The sequence below is a fragment of the Pezoporus flaviventris genome, unplaced genomic scaffold (genome assembly GCF_033815535.1).
Source record: "Pezoporus flaviventris isolate CSIRO_AGI_PZ_B2104156 unplaced genomic scaffold, CSIRO_AGI_Pfla_v1 ptg000007l, whole genome shotgun sequence".
Classification (NCBI taxonomy): Eukaryota; Metazoa; Chordata; class Aves; order Psittaciformes; family Psittacidae; genus Pezoporus; species Pezoporus flaviventris.
Window position 1 is genome coordinate 41,437,233 of NW_026892555.1, and position 22,787 is coordinate 41,460,019.

General features: G+C 37.3%; 1 protein-coding gene across 6 annotated transcripts in view; it reads right to left on the reverse strand.

Moving 5' to 3' along the window:
- Positions 1 to 22,787, reverse strand: part of SNTG1 (syntrophin gamma 1) — a 319,254-nt gene that overhangs the window by 89,629 nt on the left and 206,838 nt on the right. For all 6 annotated transcript variants that reach the window (XM_061448505.1, XM_061448506.1, XM_061448504.1 and 3 more), the window contains 4 exons: positions 12,021 to 12,123; positions 10,586 to 10,668; positions 9,272 to 9,402; positions 3,738 to 3,867 (listed from right to left, as the gene is read on the reverse strand). In XM_061448505.1, coding sequence (XP_061304489.1) covers positions 3,738 to 3,867; positions 9,272 to 9,402; positions 10,586 to 10,668; positions 12,021 to 12,123 — 447 coding nt within the window. The remainder of the gene's footprint in view (positions 1 to 3,737; positions 3,868 to 9,271; positions 9,403 to 10,585; positions 10,669 to 12,020; positions 12,124 to 22,787) is intronic.

Here is a 22,787-nt window from a genome sequence, read left to right on the forward strand (position 1 = left end):
TTATCTGAGTAGTTCTGTCTTGGAAAAAAAATAAAAGGTATATGTAAAAACTATTCTATTAAGTAATATTTTGAAGACTTCCTATAATCCTCTGTTGTTTTGGCCTTCATTTTACAAGGCTTTCAACTTCTGAATTATAGCCATTATTTGTCCTTTGCACTACTACAGAATATACCACTGCATGAGGTTTGATAATAATGCTGACCTTTTTGGATTTGCTCCAAACATGCTTAGCAACCAACAAAAATTTAAATATTATTGTAATACACATTTTGCAGGGCATCTAAGAGCATAAAATCCCCCAAAACTCCAAAATGACTAACATCAGAGCACCCTGGTGGTTTGCCATGGTATTTCAGCTAAAAAATTAAAATGTGAAATCTGTTCACTTCATGTAAGTGACATTGATTTATTCATGTAATATAACATTTCACAGTGTGTTCCTACTGGTGGAAGCATCTACCAGAAAAAATGAGACATGTACTACTAATTTATTTCAGTAACTTACTAAACACTGCAGTAGTCCTGTGATATTCCCACAAGTGGAACAGATCATATTACTATACTTGTAGGGGTTTTTTCTCCTGTTTTGTACTTTTTTTCTCTTCCTCTACTACTGACTTACAGAATCCCTTTACAATTACCCAAACTTCAGCACACGATGGATTCATCACATCATGAATTAAAGTGTGATATTAAGTCACTTCCAACAATGCATTTCTACAGTATACATCTTGGCACATATCAAGTCAATTCATGTTTTGTGATTTTAAAGGGATGTATTTCATCTCATATATAAGTTCTCCATGGTTTCTGGGGTGCTAAAGAAATGAAAATTAGTGGTATCACTCTCAGCATTTTAGAAATGCTAGAGGACACTAGTTCAAATTTACTGAATATGAAGAAAAAGAGTGCATACCTGGAGTCTGTCTTTGATGAAAATTTGAAGTCACTAATTCAGTTAGCATATTGATATTTTTAGTTAATCTCTTATTTTGTAGTCGGGATGCAATTTCATATATCTTTGCATTAAAATTGTAAATATTTTGTTGCATAATAATACAAGTTTCTCACACTGTACAATGATTGATAGTCTAACCACTGCAAGCAAAATGTGTTTGCTTGCAGGCACCATATTCCAGCTTCCATCAAGTATATTCAGTTAGCAACACTGCCTATGAAAGAAAGATAATGATATCAAGATTTTGGTTTTGCTTCTACTCCTGCATTTTTATTATCTCCTTGCTCTCTGGTAGATACTGGCTATGCTGATGATTCTGAGAGTGAGTCACATAACCTTTTGAGACATATTAGATCATGACAGAAGAGATTTTGTTATTATAAAAATTTAATTGAACTGTAGACTCAAACATGAAATTTTGGAGTCGGGGACTCAGAACTGTAAGATAGATAGATACAGGACCACAGGGACAGAAAGCTATGTTATTTCCACACACATTTGTGGTGTTGAACCATCAGATCATTTTTTTTCAGCCAGCTTGTGTGTGAAAAAGTAAAATAAATCAGATTTTCTGGTTGAAACTAGTATGCTTTTTTTTTTCAAATTACCCAGACATTTCTTTGGCAGATTTATTTGGAGAAACTCTCTCTGGCCTCTCAAAGGCAGGTGTGACAGACATGTGATATACACATTTCTAGGCGCTGAGTCTGAACTCTCCACCCTAGGGTCCCTTTCCAGTCAAAGGAAAGAAAGCAATGTCCTCAGGGAATTAATCTCATCATAATAGAGATATTGAAAATAAATCATGTGGATCACTCTTTGGACATTCTGCTTTAAGACATTTAAAGTTAGGTAAGATAAATTCCACCCAAATCTACACAGCCCAAACTTGATACACAGGTAAACGAAATGCATTCAGAAACAATTTAGTTTTTTATAGTCTTGTTTTCATCTGCTTCCTTGTTTTTCAAAAGAAGGATGTGAGAAAGAGCATGAAAGTTAACCTTTCCATCAGCTAAATGGTGTTTAAATTAAACAAATTGTTTTTCATAACCTCTAGACAGAAATAAGAAGTTAATTGAAACTAATAATCAGCCAAATTGCTCAAAAGTTCAAATAAAGTCCTATGCTGTCTTTGTTTCTTTGGTACTGGATGCCACAGTAAGGGAGACTGTGAGTAAATGCCTCTCTTAAGGGAAAAACACTAACATTAACAGTATGTATATGTCAATAACCATCTTGTAAAGAAAGAAAATACGGGGACCTCTAATCACATCTAATCATTGTTCTGAGCAACAGTTTGGGTTTTTTCCACTCTGTGTGCCTAATGTTTCTTACATTCACTTATCACATATGCTGTCAAATAACTAATTCTTTCTGGCAACTGACAATTTAAAATAAAGTATGTTACCGGAAAGAGAGTCTCATTGGTCTCCATAAATTCATATGGGCTATGAACAATTAGAGCAGTCTGAAAAATAGATTAATGGATAACTGTCATAAGCCTTAACTCTCACAGAGTACTTTACATGTCTTTGGGATAAAGCAAATATGAAAATTGGCATAATAGTTGTATCATCACGTACTGTCGTGAGTAAACAAATACACTGCTTTAGGTAGCAAAAAACATTAATAGTCTGAAATAAAGATGAAAAGAGAGAAAAACAGCACCCTCAATTGCCAGGAAGCTTACTGAGACAAGAAAGGTTCTCTACAACAACAGAACTGTAAGGATGAATAAATAGCCATAAAGTTGGCTTGTACAGCATGGAAGCTTGCAGATGGTGGATGAATTCATGTCTGTCACGTTTTTATAATACAATGACTTTTACATATTGTTGCCAGATGGAATATAGTTTTGCATCTTGAATATAAATCTCCAAGAAATATAACTTACTTCAATGCTTTCCCTGTATTTGAAACAAAAGCAAATTCAGAGGCAGGTTTGGGAGTCTAAAGCAGATTTAAGGAAATCTGAGAGAATGTAAATTTAATTCTCTAGGGCTTCCTTGCTATAACTCATTTCAAAATAATGGAATTACCCATGTGTTCCATACTTTTTGAGGAAAATCAGGAAAGATATCATACAGGCTTCTACGGGAAAAACTACATGTCATTTATCAAATATAAAACACATCCCAGGCAGTTCCAAAAGACCTTTCAATTGAACTTACTAGTAGTTTGGTAAAACTTTTGTGTAGCATTTATTTTTGCTTCAATAAAAAGAGACACCTATCCAACAAGATCAGATCATAAAAGCACAGTGCATGAATCACAGATGCATTAAACCTTTGCTGGTAATGAACATCTGTGTCTATAACACAGAAGCACCTTGCCATTCTCCTTGTGTTAAACAATACCTAAACAGACCTAATATCTAATTCAGATCTGATTATACCAGTCTTTATATAGATGTGTTTTCTCAAACTATCAAGAAAGTAGAGATTTTTTTTTTTTTTTTCATATGTGTTTACCCATTACACATGGCTTTCTCCTGTGTGTCTGGTCTTTGTTTCAAATCCTAGCTGGTATTGCTAAGAAGCAAATAACTCTGATAGTGATAAAGTGAAATACATGACTTTAGGGAAGAATATTTTCCCATTCAATGGCTTCTCACAAAGTCTGATTTGATGACAAACTTGAGTTGACTTCTCTCAGACAGCCTCAAGCACTGTTTATATGCAGATAATTCTGTGTGTGAACCCATTAGGCTTTTATGACAGTTATGATCAAGTATGATTGGGAAACCTTCTGGCTTACTTGGATCTATACTTACATTGTGCTTTGTGAGGTTGGAAATGTTACTTGCTATTGCTTGTAGCCAGTCAATGCAGTCTTCAGCAGAAAGACACTGAATTATTCCACTGCAAACCCCATCCACAGCAATTACTTGGAATGCATTTTGCCTATAGACATATCATAATAGATTAGGTCAGAATAAAATTTCATCTGTTCTAGCATATCATCTTAACAATGCTTGTAGAAATGCTTTTCTTACAATGGTCAGCCACTGAACACTGATAAATTGCTGGTTTTTTCTGTTTATAAATACCTGACATATTAAAATGATCATGTTAAAAGGTCAACTCAGTCTATATTAAGGTTCCATGAAGCTATAAAAAAATTCTATGGACTTGCTCCACAGAACCTTGACGAACAATGCATGACTTCAGAGGACAAACAAGTGAAATAGCCGATATGTACCAAAAAGTCAATACTATAATACTGCTGACCACAGAGAGGGAAAGTACGCATTGCACACTCTAGGCAACCATTTGCAAAATTCAGGAATTACCAGTACCTTTTTCTCAATAACTTTTGTTTCATTTTTCTAATACGCTGTTTAAATACAGTAAGGTTATATACCGTTGTTGGCTGCTCTTGGTTATAGAGTTTTGTTCCTTTTCTACACTACTGATAGAAGAGCTGTAGAATAAAAAATTAATCAGGTTGCATTAGTGACTTCTACAATTGCATTTCTGAATATAGGATCATTACCAAAATACACTGAAATGCCAAGAGACATTAAATGACAAAAGCAGTTGACACCTGGGTGCTTCTACCCCAGCACCAATCTGGGCATGTATGCAATAATCTGTCATGCCTTATAGACTGACTTTCCACAGCTGAGTGCTGAGCAATTACAGAATGAGAGAAAACTTTCAGACACTAAAGGAGTAGCAGACCTAATTTCTTCAGTAAATAGCCTTCTTGGCTAACAGCCTTTGGAAGGCTCACAGGTATCTGGCTTCAGAACCAAAAAACTTCCAATATTAATCCATATCCCAGAGTAAGAGATACTAAACATACAGAAAATACTAAATTCTACCTCTGGCACACTGCTGCAAACCTACCTGTTAATGATCAATTAATGGTTTAAAATTAAGTACGTAGTTCAGATTCTTTAAGAATGGCTCAAGCAAAGTGAGCATTATCTTCAGGGTAAAATTGAGTGTCACTTATGACAGTTTCTGAAATCTCAAGACAGATACTCATCAGCAAAGTTTGTTGTTTTTTTTCTGCCTTTTGAAATTATATTCTAGTTGTATAAAATGTACAGCTAATAGCTATCTCTACCATAAAGGTCTTTGCTGCATCCATGTCAAGTACAGGCTTATCTTTTGGTCAGGAGAAACATTAAAAATGAACTAGACCCACCCCATTGCTTTAAGATTTTCATCATGAGAACTAGCTCTTACAGGAGGATTAGACTTACATATCCTAACACGACCATGCAGAGACCAGTGGTTTATCTAAATCCGTCAGCTAACTTTTCAGTTTAGTTGCCTTTTTACATGAGTAGTGACTTCTCATTAAATTCCCAAAGGTACAAACTGAGAGCTACTTCTTTCAATGTCTCATGTGCAAATGAGTCATTGAAAGAAGTAGCTGTCAGTGGTCACGTAACTGACATGGACATGCACTTATGTCAGATAAAGTTTTTGAGAAAGGTTTAATTAAAGTATCTTCAGATAACGTAGCTAGCATTTATTTGCTATGTCCTTATTTTAAATGGCTATAAATATAAACGGTAAATTCTTCAAGAATAAAATTCTAAGTCCTTACATGAAGAACATAGCATGATGTTCAAATTTGTTGACTAACTTACAACATTAATTTCAGAACTCCTCTTCTTTCTACTCAGTCTACTGTAAACCAAAGTAGGAATCCAAGTAATTATTAATGTGTGATGCTAACTTGCACAAGCAAAGAAACCCTGTTCCAGATTCAGTTCTGATGAACAAATTTCCTTCACACCACACACATTGAATCTGATGCATTCAGGCCATCAGACTGTTCCTACTGTTCCCTAGGTATTTGATGTATGCACATAAAAAAAACCAACATTCATCCAGAGTGTTCTTGCCAAGTATCAATAAGCACAGACAAACTACAGCTTTGTAAATAGTAAGTACAGAAAATTTAATGAATTAGCTTCCATTTCATGTTGCTTTCTAATTTTCAATATCCTGTCATTAATGTTGTTCTATATAGCAGTCTCTTTTAAAAATTATCTACCTTTCTCTCGTAACACATTTTGAGACGGATTAACAATTTAAAATATTCCAGTAATTTAAAACACTCTTATTAACTTCTTGATAGCAACCTAAAATGTTTGGTTTATGCTTTTTTTAAGGAAACCCCACTCCCTCTCCTGTATTTATACTATTTTATTTTCTTTAAGTACTCTTAACTTCCTCCTGTTAGACAGCATAGAAGGACACAAGGAGAAAAATTATCAGAGTAGTTATTCAAGGTTTAAGTGTGATTTAGGTATTTTGTTTTGTATGAATATACTTTCAAATTTATTTTCTGGAAATCCAAATCTCAGGAATATCATTATTACCTAAAATCTGTCTCTGTAAAATACAAATTTTATAATGTGCACTTTAAGCTCATGTTTTATTGATGCAGAAGTCTGAATTTTAGAACCCTAGCACTATGACAGTTGAGTATTCTCTAATTTTCTATGTCAGTAGCTCTATTCAATTCAATATCTTATCTGAAGTGTACAGCAGAACAGATCTGATTTGACTGTCACAATTTTGAGCCACTTATGCTTCATGCGCTTAATTATTTCTATTTCAACCACTGTTAAACACTGAGCTAAAGGTTTTCACAGAATTTAATAAAAAACCTCCTGCATCCATGGTGAATACAACCTGTTCCCTTTCAGTTCAACAAACACACCGTTGTAGCCTTTAGTTTACACCTCCCCGAGCTCGCCACTGTTATTAATGAGAAAAAAGATCATGGCACCAAGTACATACGATTTTGCTATTACTACTCAAAAGCTGCAGGCTGTTTTAAGCTTCAGAATTATCTACTGGTAAAACAACTGTTCCCTAACCTACTTTAATTTCAGCTCTGTGAATAGGAAAATGCTGTCAGACCTAGGCAGATCTAAGCAACAACAGCCCTTAGAATCAACTGAGGCTATGGGAAGGTTTTGTCCAACTTTCAAATGTTTGTGAGAATGAATAAGAAGGAAGCACGCTGTGATAAGAAAAGGTAAAATTAAAGCTATGCAAACCCCAGACTGAGGTTGAAGAACACTCCTCTTTCACCAGTTTCAGGGGTGGGGTTCATTAACCAACCCCCTGGGGTAGATGGTAACTGTAGGACCCACAGAAACACATGGAAGGGTGAGCATAGAAACAGAGAAAAGATACCGAAAGGCTCTTCCATGAAACAGTCTTTCCAGAAATAGTAACAAAGTTTTTCTGTATTAATTTGATAATTTTTCATGTGTTTGCCTGGAAGAACAGGAAATTTTAAACTGCTAGTCCCTGATGTGCCACTAGGGTATAGCATAACACACTATTCTTCCCAGATTCACACATCTAAGCTGGAAGACATGAAGGCTACATGGGAAAGCCAGAGTTTATTTCAATTAGCAAGGGTTCACAGCTTCACAAGTAAGTCCTTTGTGCTCATTTTAGGAGTTAATGTTTCTGATTAGTTAGAAGTAGTAGTAATAGAGACACATGCTCTATAACTGTATACAGCTGTCCTCCAGTTAATGATTTACATGCTGTAACTCATTGAATTTGTTTGTATTACAACTTCATTCTTATATATACATAAAATACCTAGGTATTTAAAACTTCTAACCAGTTTAACCACTACGTGCACTGAAACACTACTTCCTGGAAGTGGCAGGACATTGCCTGCTGATGGGAAGTAAATGATAAATCTTTTGTTTGCTTCTGTGTGCAGCTTTTGCTTTATTAAACTGTCTTTATCTTGACCCAAGGTTTTTTTCAGTCACCCTTCTTCCCCTGTGTCCTGCTGAGTTGGGGAGTGATAAAGCAGCTTGTAGGGCACCTGGCATCCATCAGAGTGATGCCGTATTTGTGAACCTGACTATGAGCTTTGCACAGCTTTCCCAGTGATTGGGAGACAAAATGGCAATGAAATTAGATGTTAAAAAATGTCAAGTAACACATATGGGAAAAAATAACCTCAACTATATGTAAGTAACAAAGGACTCTACTGTAGCTATAAACATTGATGAAAGAAATGCAACAGTTACAACAAACATTTCTCTGAAAAACATCACCTTAGTGCTCAGTTACAGTCAAAAGGTAATAGACTATTACAAAATATTAGATAAGAACAGAGAAAAATTATGCAGAACAGCATTATGTCTTAATATAAACCAGGACAGACCCTCCTTGCAGTCCTGATCACTTTGTCAGATAGAAAATATATTAGAATTATGAAAGAAACACAGAGAATAAGAAGGATATTCAGAGCTATAAAAGGGTTTCCCTAGAAGTAAATAATAACAGTGATCCTTCAAATTTTAGAAACAGAAGACAGTAATCTGAATTTATGAGAACACAAATCAAGAATGATTATTTAGCATTTCCATTGATACAAGAGTCAGGGCCCAGAGTCCACCCTCCTCTCCCTCCTGGGGGAGCAGGAGCTTGTGCTTGAGGCTAATTCTGCTATGATGTGGCTGTGAGATGTGGCATCAGGCTGCTGTGGAACAGCTTGAGTAGGGGGCCCTACTCACCTGGGAGCTGCTTATCAGCTCAGGTTTTTGCCTTTGGTCCTTGCCTGAGTTCGGTTTCATCTATGCCTGTGCCTAGTCATATATCCCACTGATTCAGATCTGACGTGTAGGCTGAATTTCCAGCCTGACCTGGGCCCTACCTTGCCGCAATGGACTCATCTGAAGACCACCCCTAGGCTTGCTCTGCTCCTACACTGAGGGAAGTGGGACAGGGTCCTTGTCTGTATGGACACTTCCTTGTCCAGCCTTGTCAGCTCTTGGCTCACCTTCCCCATGGGGCAGCCAGCTCCTGCTGCTCCCAAACAACAGGATTATTTCACCCAATTATCAGGCAAAATACTTAAACAGAAGGAAGTAAATTTTAAAAATAAAATTACATTGCAGAGCTCAGTGAGAAAAAAATGAGCCTGAAAAAACTGAGCTCAGTGCATTGCAAAAGTAAAGGTATTAAAAAACAACAGGTAGGAAAGAAGCTTTCCAGAACAGGAGCATTAGCAGTTATTAAATATGACGGTCTATGTGTGCACTCTCAAACTGAGACATGGGCCTGACAACCAGGTGCAAGTGGGAAGATCACATCTTCTCCCCTCCTTCTGGTTGATGTCAAAGCAGAATATGGGTGAAAGTGTACCTAAACAGACCTTTATGAAAGAAAGCTCCAATATTTCATGTCTCTGACAGCTGTGGTAGAATTAATAATGCCATTCCTCTAACAAGGCAACTCCCTATAGCTTTTATATGTCAACCAAGAAGTCAAGTTGTTTCAACTTTCTGGACTTCTTTACCTGCACAAATCTGATCCTGGAAGGTACTGGGAAAATCGTGAATGAAGAAGTGGAATTAATCGGAGATCACACCACCTTTTTTCCCACCTAAGTCCTGGGGATGCTGGCCATGAAGAACATGATAATGTATCCTGAAAAAAATTAAAAGGTCCTTATCAGTTTTGGGCTTCAATGTAAGTACTCAGCAGATTTGGAAAGAGAGGGATAGACTTCAGAGACTTTATATATCATTTGGCAGTGTTCCGCTTTCCCCAGACCATTTGGCATCAGTTTTAGCTAGTACTGGAGACATTCTGAAGTTCCCACAAATAAAATAAATCTGTATAAACCTCAACATCAATATGCTTAGAGGAAGTATGAGGAACAGTATTCTAAAACCCTAGAGAAAACAGACTGTGTCCTCTTTTTTAAATGGCTAGTTATGAATAAAAGTGAATATTTACTATGTATCTCATCATCAGCTACTAGCCTTATATCTGTGCCCTGAATAAAGGTGATCTCTAAATTATTTACTACACAACCATAACTCAGTTGTTCCCCGTGGCCCTGTAGACATTTACATACCTGTCTATTTTAAGAAATCACCTCAAAACCTGGTAATTGTGCGTGGGATTTAACATGTAATGAAAAATGTTTAGTCAAAACTACATGCTTTACCTATTTACACAAGATATTACATGTTTTCACCTATCATAAAGACAAATGCACAGCAAAATCCACTTAAGAACTATATAAAATGATGGAAATGATGGAAAAAGAAAATTGTTTAAAGCCCCTCATTGCACTCCAAAGGCAGCTTTTAATAAAAATCTGATCAGACATCTGTAGCATTTCATCCTAGAGAGACTTTCCTCTATAATACCATCATTCTTTGGCAAGATTTTAAGCGTAAATTACTAGAAACAAAATACTCTGAACTTAAAAATCAGCAAAACCATGCACCTAATATAGAAAACTATCCTGAAAAAAACTTTCTGCCTTTCTTTAAATAGATATATTTTCATTTTTATAATTTTAATTCCTATGCCATGGAAATAATCTAGAAGAGAAAAACTTCTGCAAAATCCCTACTGCCCAGATAAAAGTAGTAATCATATCTATCAAGGCACAATCTCAGCTGATATGATTTGTCATAGTTTAATTCTCAGCCATAACGTCTGGCAACTTCTTTCACCCTCTATGGAACTGTCTATCTCGAATGTAAACTAGAGCTTGTCTCATGTTGCTGTCCTTTATTAGGTACTTCCACTTAGGTATTATAGTATAATTAATTTCCTATTTAATTCCCCCCCCAAAAAATAACAATGCTCTTACCGTGTTGGTGGGGTGGTAGTTGAGATGCAAACCACTGTCACATAGGGGAGAGGATGTGCCACTGCTTTGGTCGCTGGGGGCACCTAATACAAATATGAAATGACAAAAAATTCTTAATTAATTTGTAATGCTAAAATTCAAATTTGTGTATGTCAGTATGTGTGTATATACCCTCCCCCCGTTAGATTTGTCATATCTAACATTCATGTACTTTCTCCATTCAGCCAGTATCAGTCCTCTGTTTTGCATGGGTAGCTTTCATCAGCTAAGTAGAGAAGCTCAAGAAAACCTCTCCTGGTGCATTGCTTAATAGAGTTCATAGTCTGTTTAGCAAGAAAAAGAAGCCCAGCGGTTTTTGCAAATTTGATAATAAAAGGGAAGTGTGTACCCCCTTGCTCAGTTTTCACTTGAAGGAACTAGTCATGACAATGCTTTTGCTAGTCTTGACGATGTTTACAGTTCTAACTCTCCTTGTAACATTTTAGGAAACTATATGCTAAAGCCCAAAAATAACATGATAGGATTGATGTAAATGCATGTTTCTGTGCATTACTCCGGGTACTCTGTGGTATCACTACCTTTCATAAAAGGAACAAATGTACTGCTATGTAAGATTATGGTGTTCTAAATTTTTTCTTGTCCCACTAAATTTTAATACACGGGCATTAATTAATACACAGTATTTCAACAAATGATTGTATAAAATATTATTTAATAATTGACTATTTAATTACTACTAAAAAGGTTGAAATTATTGAAACAAAATATTTGTTGTTTTACTACTTAAAAATCAAGCAATTCATTTTACTCTCTTAGGAGCAAGAAGCAGAAGGAAAACGGTGACAAAAGGCACAGGTTGACATATAAATATGCTTGGATATGCTGCAATTGTCTATAATTATGCACCCACACTTACAATTTAATATAATTAAAGGAAGACAGCTGTCTCCATATGTCTCTCATGGGGCTAGTTGACTAAAACTAAGTTGGACTTAAACAAAATACTTATCATCCCGGAGTAATTTATTCTTAGGTAGACAGACACCTCTACCAAAGCCTCTGAATTTTAAATGGGAAAGTCAAGCCATCTAAACATACACACACAATCTCTGTCACATTTACAAGACATAATTCCTTCAGACTAAAATGTCTCTGTATCATACTGTAAACTAATGTAATTCCACTGTTTTACCTGCAACTTTGCTGATTCACACCAGTCAAATGCCTTGTGATTTGCTTTTCAAGCAAAGATAGCAATTTTTTGCTTGAGGTGAATGTTACTACAAGACCTGGCAATACGAGCAGCTCATACTCAGACAGTAGTGCTGACCAAAAAAGCTTCTGTAAATCACTCTCAATGCACTTGCACTTGCAAGCTGCAAGCATTCATGAACACTGAATTGAGTTGTCATTTGGCTAATTAATAAAGGCTTACATGCACAATCTTCATTCAGTGGCAGTTTGAGAAAAGCAGGTGCTCTTTTCAGAAAGGACACAGTTAGGGTCACTTCTTCTCCTGCGTTGCGAAGGACCTGAACCTGGAAGAGAAATACAAATAGGACACCATGGAATATGTATGACCAAAATGCATCAGCAAATGCAAGCAATGCCACATAGCTTTCACATACCAGAACATAACTGCTTAGCCATTTATTGCAATGAGTTCTTTTTAAAAAGAGCAAGATATAAAGTTTGCTATATACTTGTCAATTGAGCTTCTAGACACGCATGCAGGTAGTGGAGCAGTGGGGGGCCACTTGTCTCCTACAGTAGCACTGGCTTTTGCACTATTGCTCAACTTGCTCCCTGAATCTGTTCAGCTGCCCACCTCCTTCTTCTTTCAGATCTGGCATCAGCCACACTAGCTTGTATGTATAAAAAAAAAAAAAAATTAAAACCACACCACCTCTCCCCCCAGATTGTCTCATAAGTCCCCAACCAAAACAATAGCAGTAGTTTCCACAGTTGTGCCATAATCTTCTGATTAAGTCTTTCCAACAGCCAGAGTTAAATTTAGTTGAAGTGCTCTAGCATAGATCAGAGACCTAATCTTCCTTACAGCCACAGAGGAAAAGTACCTCTTTTAAGCCTTAAGTCTTAGATAAGCACAAGCTTGGGTTTTGCCAAAGGGCAGCTTGCATTCTGGACACAGGAATGCATAAATCACCTATGCACCTGTGTCTGCTTTCAGCCTTCCTGTACTCTCCCCAATTGCTCCTGCAGCTCTTGTTCATGCCTTTAGCTTCCGTGTGCTACAGCTGATAGATCACTCAAGACATATGGCAGAGAAAGGGAAGCCCAAGTGCTTCTCCAGAGTGGCACAAAGGAGGCACAACAGCAACTAAGCAAAAATGCTATACTTACAGTGAAGGAATAGTATTTGAATCAGTTTATAACATGTGAGCCAAGAAGCATCACGTCACACAACTGATTCACAGAACAACAATTTCCTGTTCTGGCTCTAAAACTTCAAAACTCTTCAAGGGCTGATTTAACTTGGGCTTACAAAGACAGAACCATATCTCTGTCTCTGTGACTGTGCTCATACTGTGCATAGAGTCAGCTACACAGTGACAGATTAATGTTTTAAAGTAGCATAGATCTGCTCCCTTTCTACAGTGTTTTCATAGTAGCTGGGTAACACAGGTAACCATTCTGTGATGATGCTGCTTGTGAGAAAGCTTTGCAAATAATTTATGGAGGATTGCTATTCTTTAATCTATTCCTAGAAACAACCTATCCTACAGATTTAGTTATAAATGTATATAACTATACATAAGGTATGCATTTATGCATATAGCGAAATGGTTTGATGCTTACACATGGAATTACTGCATTACATTAAGTTAACTTAAATAAATTCTTCAAGAAAAAATGTCAACTTTGCCTTTAAACATGCAAGCACAATACTTCCTCCTCCACACTGGTTGCTACAGAGGCGTAGCAATATGATGACAGAATGTTGGATCCAGTATCTGAAATACACTCTAAGATTTTAGGCTTTCTATTGTTTAAAAAAGCATAGTGGTTGTCATGGCACAATTTGCAATGTAGTGTGTATTTATATGTATGTGTGCAAATAAACAAATATACAGAAAAAGAAAAATCATTAACTTAAACTATATGCCAAAAACTTAATCTCTAACAAGAGCCTCTTTGATGAGCACTTCCCCGTTCTGATGCGTTTTATACTTTAGAATTCCTAAGTGTACATATTTCATAGAAAAAAGATGACTTGAAATCTGCAGAACAGTAGATCAAGACTGCAAAGTCCTGAATTCCACCAGAGAAACCCTATTGTATTCTCAGCCTTCATAGAAAATTCATCCTTCTCCTCTCTATGTAGCAGTCACACAGCTCAGAGCAGTCTTAGCCAAAGTAAGCAAGAAACTTACAGGCATGTGCTCTCTATTGAAAGGACAAATGTGGATAGACAAACTGCAGGAACACTATAACTACCCCTAACTTTTAAAAATTATTTCTTTTCACTCAGGAATGGGGAAGAAATAAGTGGAAACATTACAGCATCTACAACTTTAATTTGTGAAGTCACCTTTTAAGATACCTCAGAAGTGGATAACATCTGAGAAAGAAGCTGAAACAGTAAACTCTGCCCCTGAATCTTTCATCTTCCAAGAGTAAAATAAGCCACAAACATGTATGATTTCATTTGACAACATATTGTCCTGTAAAGGCTAGAAGTTGCCATAAGTAGTCTAATGTGACCTTTTTTCTCACATATCTCTCTCTCACACCTTTTTATCTTATAGGATGAAGAATTTAATTTGGTACATATTTTAGTTGTTATTAGCAATACTTATTTCACTGAAGTACATTTTCAAATGTATGAACTATATAGACCACTTTGACATGCAGAATAAAGACTAAAGAGATATAAAAGATTAAAAAAAAAAACTACTAGGTAATAATTACAACAAAGAGGAGGTGAGCTATCAATTCCATTTCACTTACTTCCTAGTCATTGACAAAGACATTCTGTGAAATAAGGCTAGCTGAAGAAAATGGGATTGTTAATGAAATTTATTGTCTTTTTGTAGCTTTCAGTTAAAAGCTTTACTGTTATTTTCTATTTCTTGTTTTTATTTTATGTAAGAAATTAATAATTACTGAACTGCTTTAAATCAAATATTCCTTTTAGGAATCATTTACTTTGTGTACTTATGTGTACACCATGCCATACCGCCATTCCTCCATGCAAAAAGAGAACAAGATACAATAGGAAATCTACTTTTAGTGAGGGATATTTTTAGTGGTATGCCAGAACAGCTCTTGTTCATAAATGGAATACTGCTATCTTTTACAAAAACATATAACAGCCCAAGGTAATGTGACAAATTGTTATGGAGGGCTATGTCTATGAGAAAAAAAAAAAAAAAACAACCCCAAACCACTTGAAAACATAGAGTCAAACAATTTGTCTGGAATACAGTATGAATTTCTAGAGTTTTACAAACATGAGTGGAATTCTACCAATATTCAGATTACTGGCACATGAATTATTTTTTCTCTTTTCCTTATTGCCTAACATCAGTTTAACTCAACTTTATAAAGCAATTTTAGTAAAAAGACAACTGTGTGAAAGTAAATGTTTCCTCAGGCTTGGAAAATGTACATTCATGAAAAACTAGTTCATCTGCACAAGTATATCCATGCAGTCCTGAAAATCAGTAGCATATTCCACTAACAAAGTAGTAATGAGCTTTTACAACTGAAGGTAACCCATGAACATACTGAAGAAACTCAACGTAGATCATGATATAGTATTTTAGATAAAGAAATGGATAGGTATCTACTCAGCCATCCTGCTCTCTTACTTGGAAAAGAGCTCCCTCATTTATTGTATATGCATTGCCAATGCCTTGTCAATCAAGCACTATCATTGACAACATATGTGTTTGTTATTCCTGGCAGTGATAATTCTAGAAATATTTCAAAGACAAGATGGAAATAGAGTACCTAAATCCTTTATACATATTTTTCAGAGTTACAGCATGTTTTCTGACTTATAAGAAAAACTTAGGGCTAGGCCGAACAGCGCAACTAACTCCAGATCTTTTTTTTTTTTTTTTGCCAGCACCATCATATATTGTATGCATGATAAAAATGACATAAGACTAAAAAGCTAGGGACTATTTTCTACTTCCTGTAAAAATGAGGCTCTCTTAAAAATTGTAATTTAGAAAACTCTCAAATTTCTTCTCATTTTGTAATGTCTACTTCCATCTTTTAATATAATTATGTTGAATTCCTAATATGTTAGTCCACAAATTAGAAAAAAACACGGGTTTTAGTTTAGGGTTTTTTTCTCCCCATTCAGGGATAAGGTGCATTTTAAAGAGCAAAATAGAGTACTGTGGAGATCTTGATACACTGAAGGTTGAACAGTAGTATTAAAGTGGCACTGCATTTTTTTCAGTAGTTAAAAGCAACAACAGGTCACTGGAAAAAGGGGACTAATATTATTCCAACCCCAGTTTTTTATTCTAAAGAACCGTATGGACCTTCCAGAAAGGAATTTTACTAGGGATTCTGCATACAATTGCTGATTGACCAATGATTTCCATAAAGATCCTATCCCTTGCAGAAAATATTCCAGCATTGGGTAGAATACAAATACCATTTTTTATCATTAAAGTTAGCTATATTTGATGTGTGACTAATCCACAATTAATTGCTTTCTTTTAAAATACATTCCCCACTGTGTATTAAATGATAAAAAAGTTCAGTACAAATGAAATGTAGCTAAATAAGTAAGAGATCTTACATTCATTACTGGTAATAGAGAAGGCACTTCTAAATTTACATAAAATAAAAATATTTAAAAGATCTCCCATCATATATGAAGAATTTGGTGAAGATGAGATAGTGCTGAATCCACGGAATATCTGCCGGGAAAAAAATTTACTCAATAGTGGACCTAACACTTCCAAAGTCTAACAAGATTATATCTCCCCACCATAAGCCATGGAAAAACTCCCTTTGGAAGAGATCTGTATGTCTATGCACTTGACCTGAAAATTTCTAAAGCACTGCATCTCAGATTGAAGAAAATGCATGACCACACACCATTAAGAAGATTTGGTTTTTTTCTGTACCACTGAAAAGTAATAATCCATTTTATTCCCAGAGGCTGCACTGACCATTCATGATGCATGGGGTTTATTTCCTATGAAGCCCTAGTTTTTTAATGTTTTCAAGATCTTTTACAAAACATTAGGTTTCAGGCAATGAATTCAACTTCCTATATCAGGGTTTTATTTTAGTAGTTAGTAATGAATAGTAGTTAACTTTAGTAGCTGTAGTTAGCAATGTGTTGATGCAGATGTTGTATGCACTAAATAATAAAAAGCTATTCAGTATTGCTGTTACTACTTGAGTTAGATTTATTTTTTAATTTCATTTAGTGAGCAATACTAGCTATTGATTTGTTGGTGCTCAGTGTCTACTGAAGTCATCCCTGAAGCAGAAAGAAGCTGTGACACTGAAGTCTTAACATCCCATCAACATTATTGCTCTATATTAAATCCCTGCTGCTGTTTTAGAAATCAGGTTTATGTATTTAATGTAGAATGAGTTGATGTCAAAAGAACTACACAAACAGAAACACTAAATACTGCCAATGAATTTCCTTATGCAAAGCATAAGCTTACTACCAGTGGGATCAAGAAATAATTTACATCTACCACAAACAGTCCTGCATAAAGTTAGGATACTCGTGAGTGAAGTGAGACAGGCGAAAATAACGGTTGTGCTTGTCCCAATCAGTAGCTATGTGAAACAATTAAATTAGAAAAGCCAGTGTTTCTGAAGCAACACTGTCTATATTTCCATGAAATTACTGTAATGACTGCAAAGGGGCCATTTGAAGAAGCTAATTTTATTGGTGATATGCAATACTGCTGAATAAAACCTCTACATAATAATAACACTAGTCTGAATTTTTTAATAATGTCTACAATTATATTGCCTTTTAATTTTATAAAACCTTTTAAAGTCCCACTTCAAGAAAACACTTGAGCATATGTTGAAGTCTCTCTCAATATATTCAGGAAAGCACTGAGGCATTAAGTCCCTTTGACTTCAGTAAGCATTCTTTCCTGAATAAGACTGTAAATCCCTTATTAAATTACCAATGAAATTTACCCACCAATGAAGTGGTAAAGATTTAAACCAGATTATATAGTCCCCAAGACCTGTGTTCTGAACTGAAGCAAATTGCACTCTTTAGCTTTAAAGGAAAATTCATTTATTTGATGACTACATTAAATTGTAAACATCTGGGAGGGGGGAGGAAAGAGGGAAGTAAAAAAAAAAAAAAAGGCAGACAATACCTTCCTAGCCACTGTGCAGTTATACAGTGCACTACTAGCAAATTCATTGGTAGATTTTGGTACAATCACATAAAAGCCCAAAGCTAGCAGGTTCTGTGCATGCACACAACTGTCTTGAATTATTTTTATTTTAAAAATTAACTGTTTTAGTCAGTAAAAGCCATGTAGTTAATACAGAATATTTGCATTAAAAACACATCACTGTATGGGGAGTTTTTAATACCTATGATCTGATATTCATCACAGTATTTACAAACAATGAAAGTTAATTAACAAATAAAAACAGTAAAACCTATCAAAGCGTATTTCCTTCAGAAAGTTTCTCTTTCTGATATACAGAGCAAACTAGAAACGTCATTTTATGACAGCAGTTCCTACTCAGGCTGCACAACTCAAAGTATACTTCAGACCATTGTTTGACACTACCATAGTTGTAGGCTTTGAATTTTTGCTGCCTGGTTCCAGAACGAGTCTTATATATTTAGATACAAATGGACTGCACACTAGAAGTGGGACCTTCCTCAAAAAGGCAAAAGGAAATGTGGGGCAGAATGGGGCACAAGACATGCATTTCTATTCAGAACCCTCTTCTGCATGTATCATATTACTGGCACTGTTTTAAAAAAGTGCAAGGGGACGCAGTAAGATAAGCAGTTGCAGCAAAGATTCCCTACTGAGCCTACAACTGAGCAATCATTCAGAAAAGTGGCAGACAGAAATTTACAGTTTCTTAAGATGACACAGGAATTGAATCAAGGTAACATTTACTCAGTGAATACCCCAGCTACTAAGGCACTACAGAAAAGATCATTCCAGAGCAACATACACAGATATACAGGGTTTGATATTTTTGACAAGTCCCATAAGACTGATCACTTAGAGACAAAATTATTCCTGATTCCAAGTGACAGCACTTGTTTTAAGTTAGACTATCAGGTGATTTCTCAGACTAACTACAACATAAGTTACCTTATAGCTATATTCAGGTTTCATTCGCTGATTCTTGCCCTACCTGTTTTCACAAGCTCATGAGCTTTGGACACAGAAGTACCAGAACACACAACCTCATGACCCCTGTATAAAGCATAAGTATGAAAACTAAGTATCCACATTTAAAAATAGATAGAATTTATCATGTTTCAAGCCTACAGGCAAAGCAGGACATTTATATTAGATGACACGAAGAGACATCTGCACAGTTTCATTTATAGGAAATGAATAAATTAATCAGATGTAAGCAACAAAGAATAAGTGTAAGAAGGTAGTAGAAAGAAATTAATTTCACAAATAATATATTGGAAATATAGTTCACTTGTACAAAAAAGAAAAATAAAATCCATTCAGGCAACAGAGGACCAAATATAGGTCACACAGAGGACACAGACTCCTCAGTTCTTTCTTCAATGCAGTTCCAATGTTAAAAGATGATATTGTCAGTTCAGTGATATATTTACAGTCAAGCTGGAAAAAAAGAAACTGTTTTTAAACGTTTAAGTATAGCAGTTGTGGAGCAGAGGACTTACAAGTGACTTTGTCTAAAAGATCTGATAACACCTTTCTGGAAACCTTTAAATTTTTTTATTCCCCATAATCAACTGTTTAATCAACTCCATAATCAACTAAAATGTTTAATAATCTTTCAATCAGAATAGCAGTAGAGTGCAATTATTGTGTGGTTGCATGTTTATCTTTTCAAAAGTAATATATTAAGTGCCTCAGCAAAAGGTATCAAAGCAAACACCTGAGGGAAAAAATGAAAGGAATAGTCTGCAGCATTTTCCTGTTTTTCTTTCATGAATCTTACCATCATTACTAATATCACCCATAAAAAAAAAAACAAACCACTACTGTAAGTGCTTAATTTGCATTCTTAGGTCATGTACCCTAATTCTGGATTCTGTTTCACTGCAGACTTCACTTAGTGGTCATCATAGTTCATATTAAATCATTACAAGGCCATTGCTCCAATACAGAGACTGTGAAAAGCAAGGGACTAGGACTTGTTAAGCCTATTAGGACTGGGAACACCTTACTTTAGAGTCCTTCACCATAGGTCAGAGGGGACACCATAGGTCCCTGAACTGAAACATTTCATACCATACTCTGAAAAATTAAAAATGTTAATTCCTTCTATAGATTCCAACTCTAATACATTTTTTACCATGATCTATCACTATATTACACAGTATCACAGTATGCTAGAGATTGGAAGGGACATCAAAAGATCATCTAGTCCAATCCCCCTGCCGGAGCAGGAACACCTAGATAAGGTTACACAGGAATGGGTCCAGGCGAGTTTTGAATGTCTCCAGGGAAAGAGACTCCACAACCTCCCTGGGCAGCCTGTTCCAGTGTTCCGTCACCCTCACTGAGAAGAATTTTCTTCTCAAGTTTAAGTGGAACCTCTTGTGCTCCACTTTGTACCCATTACCCCTTGTCCTATCATTGTTTGCCACTGAGTAGAGCCTGGCTCCATCCTCGTGACACTCCCCCTTTATATATTTATAGACACTTATAAGGTCACCCCTCAGTCTCCTCTTCTCTAGAGACCCAGCTCCCTCAGTCTTTCCTCATAAGGGAGATGCTCCACTCGCTTAATCATCTTCGTTGCCCTGCGCTGGACTCTCTCCAGCAGCTCCCTGTCCATCTTGAACTGAGGGGCCCAGAACTGGACACAATATTCCAGATGCGGTCTCACCAGGGCAGAGTAGAGGGGAAGGAGGACCTCTCTCGACCTACTAACCACCCCCCTTCTAATACACCCCAGGATGCCATTGGCCTTCTTAGCCACAAGGGCACAGTGTTGGCTCATGGTCATCCTGTTGTCCACTAGGACCCCCAGGTCCCTCTCCCCTACACTGCTCTCTAACAGGTCGTTCCCCAACCTATACTGGAACCTGGGGTTGCTCCTGCCCAGATGCAGGACTCTACACTTTCTCTTGTTATATTTCATCACATTATTCCCTGCCCAACTCTCCAGCCTGTCCAGGTCTCGCTGGATGGCAGCACAGCCTTCTGGCGTGTCAGCCACTCCTCCCAGCTTACTGTTATCAGCAAACTTGCTGATAGTACACTCAATACCCTCATCTAAATCGTTGATGAATATATTAAATAATACTGGTCCCAGTACTGACCCTTGAGGCACTCCACTAGTTACAGGCCTCCAACTAGACTCAGCCCCATAGACTACAACTCTCTGGCTTCTCTACTTCAGTCAGTTCACAGTCCACCTCACTACCTGATCATCCAGACCACACTTCCTCAATTTAGCTGTGAGGATGCTGTGGGAGACTGTGTCAAACGCTTTGCTGAAGTCAAGGTAGACCACATCCACCGCTCTGCCATCATCCATCCACCGTGTTATTTCCTCATAAAAGGCTAAGAGATTGGTCAAGCATGACTTCCCCTTGGTGAAGCCATGCTGACTGCCCCTCATAACCGTAGTATCCTTGATATGCCTTAAGATGGCACCAAGGATAAGGTGTTCCATCACTTTCCCAGTGACCGGTCTATAGTTACCCGGGTCCTCCTTCTTGCCCTTTTTGAAGACTGGAGTGGCAATTGCTTTCCTCCAGTCCTCAGGCACCTCTCCCGTTTCCCAAGACTTGGTAAAGATGATGGAGAGTGGTCTAGCAATGACTTCCGCCAGTTCCCTCAGCACCCACGGGTGCATCCCATCTGGACCCATGGATTTATGGATGTCCAGATTGCTCAACTGGTCTCTAACCCATTCCTCATCGACTAAGGCAAACCAGTCCGTTGACCTGATTTCATCTGAGGTCTCAGGGGTACAGGGCTCTTCAGGACTGCCTGCAGCAGAGTAGACAGAGACAAAGAAGGCATTCAGTAACTCTGCCATCTCTGTATCTTCTGTCATCAGGGCACCCATCCCGTTCATCAGTGGGCCTACATTGCCTCTGGTGTTAGTTTTATCTGCCATGTATTTGAAAAAGCTCTTTTTGCTGTCCTTGACCCCTCTCGCCAGGTTTAATTCTAAGGAGGCCTTAGTCCTCCTAGCTGCCTTCCTACATCCTCTAGCAGCAGCCTTATATTCCTCCCAAGTGGCCAGCCCCTCCTTCCATGACCTGTAAACTCTCCTCTTCCACTTGAGCATACCCAGGAATTCCCTATTTAGCCACGCAGGTCTCCTGGCCCTCTTCCTTGACTTCCTACGTGTCGGGATGCTCTGATCTTGAGTTCGGAAAAAGCAATCCTTGAATGTCAACCAACTATCTTGGGCCCCTTTACCTTCAAGCAGCCTTGCCCATGGGATTTCCCCCAGCAATTGCTTGAAAAGGCCAAAGTTTGCCCTGCTAAAGTCCAGGGTTGCAATTCTACTTGCTATTCTACTGGTCCTACCACACAAGGTCCTGAATTCCACCATCTCGCGGTCGCTGCAACCAAGGCAGCCCTCAACCCTTACTGCTTCGACCAGACCCTCCTTGTTAGTGAGGATGAGATCCAGCAGCGCTCCTCTCCTGGTCGGCTCATCCGCCATTTGCATGAGGAAGTTATCATCCATACACTGGAGGAACCTCCTGGACTGTGGCTGGGCTGCTGAATGGTCCCTCCAGCAAACAGGGAAGTTAAAATCCACCACGACGACCACGGCCTGTGACTGTGAGGCTGCTCTCAGCTGCCTGTAGAAGGCCTCATCAACTTCCTCACCCTGATCTGGTGGCCTGTAACAGACACCCACAACAGTATCGCCCCTGCCAGCCTGCCCCTTAATTCTCACCCACAGACTCAACTCGCTCGTCATCTGTCCCTGGACAGTGCATTGTAGCTGCTCCCGCACATAAAGAGCAACCCCACCACCCTGCCTGGCTGGCCTGTCTTTCCTGAAAAGG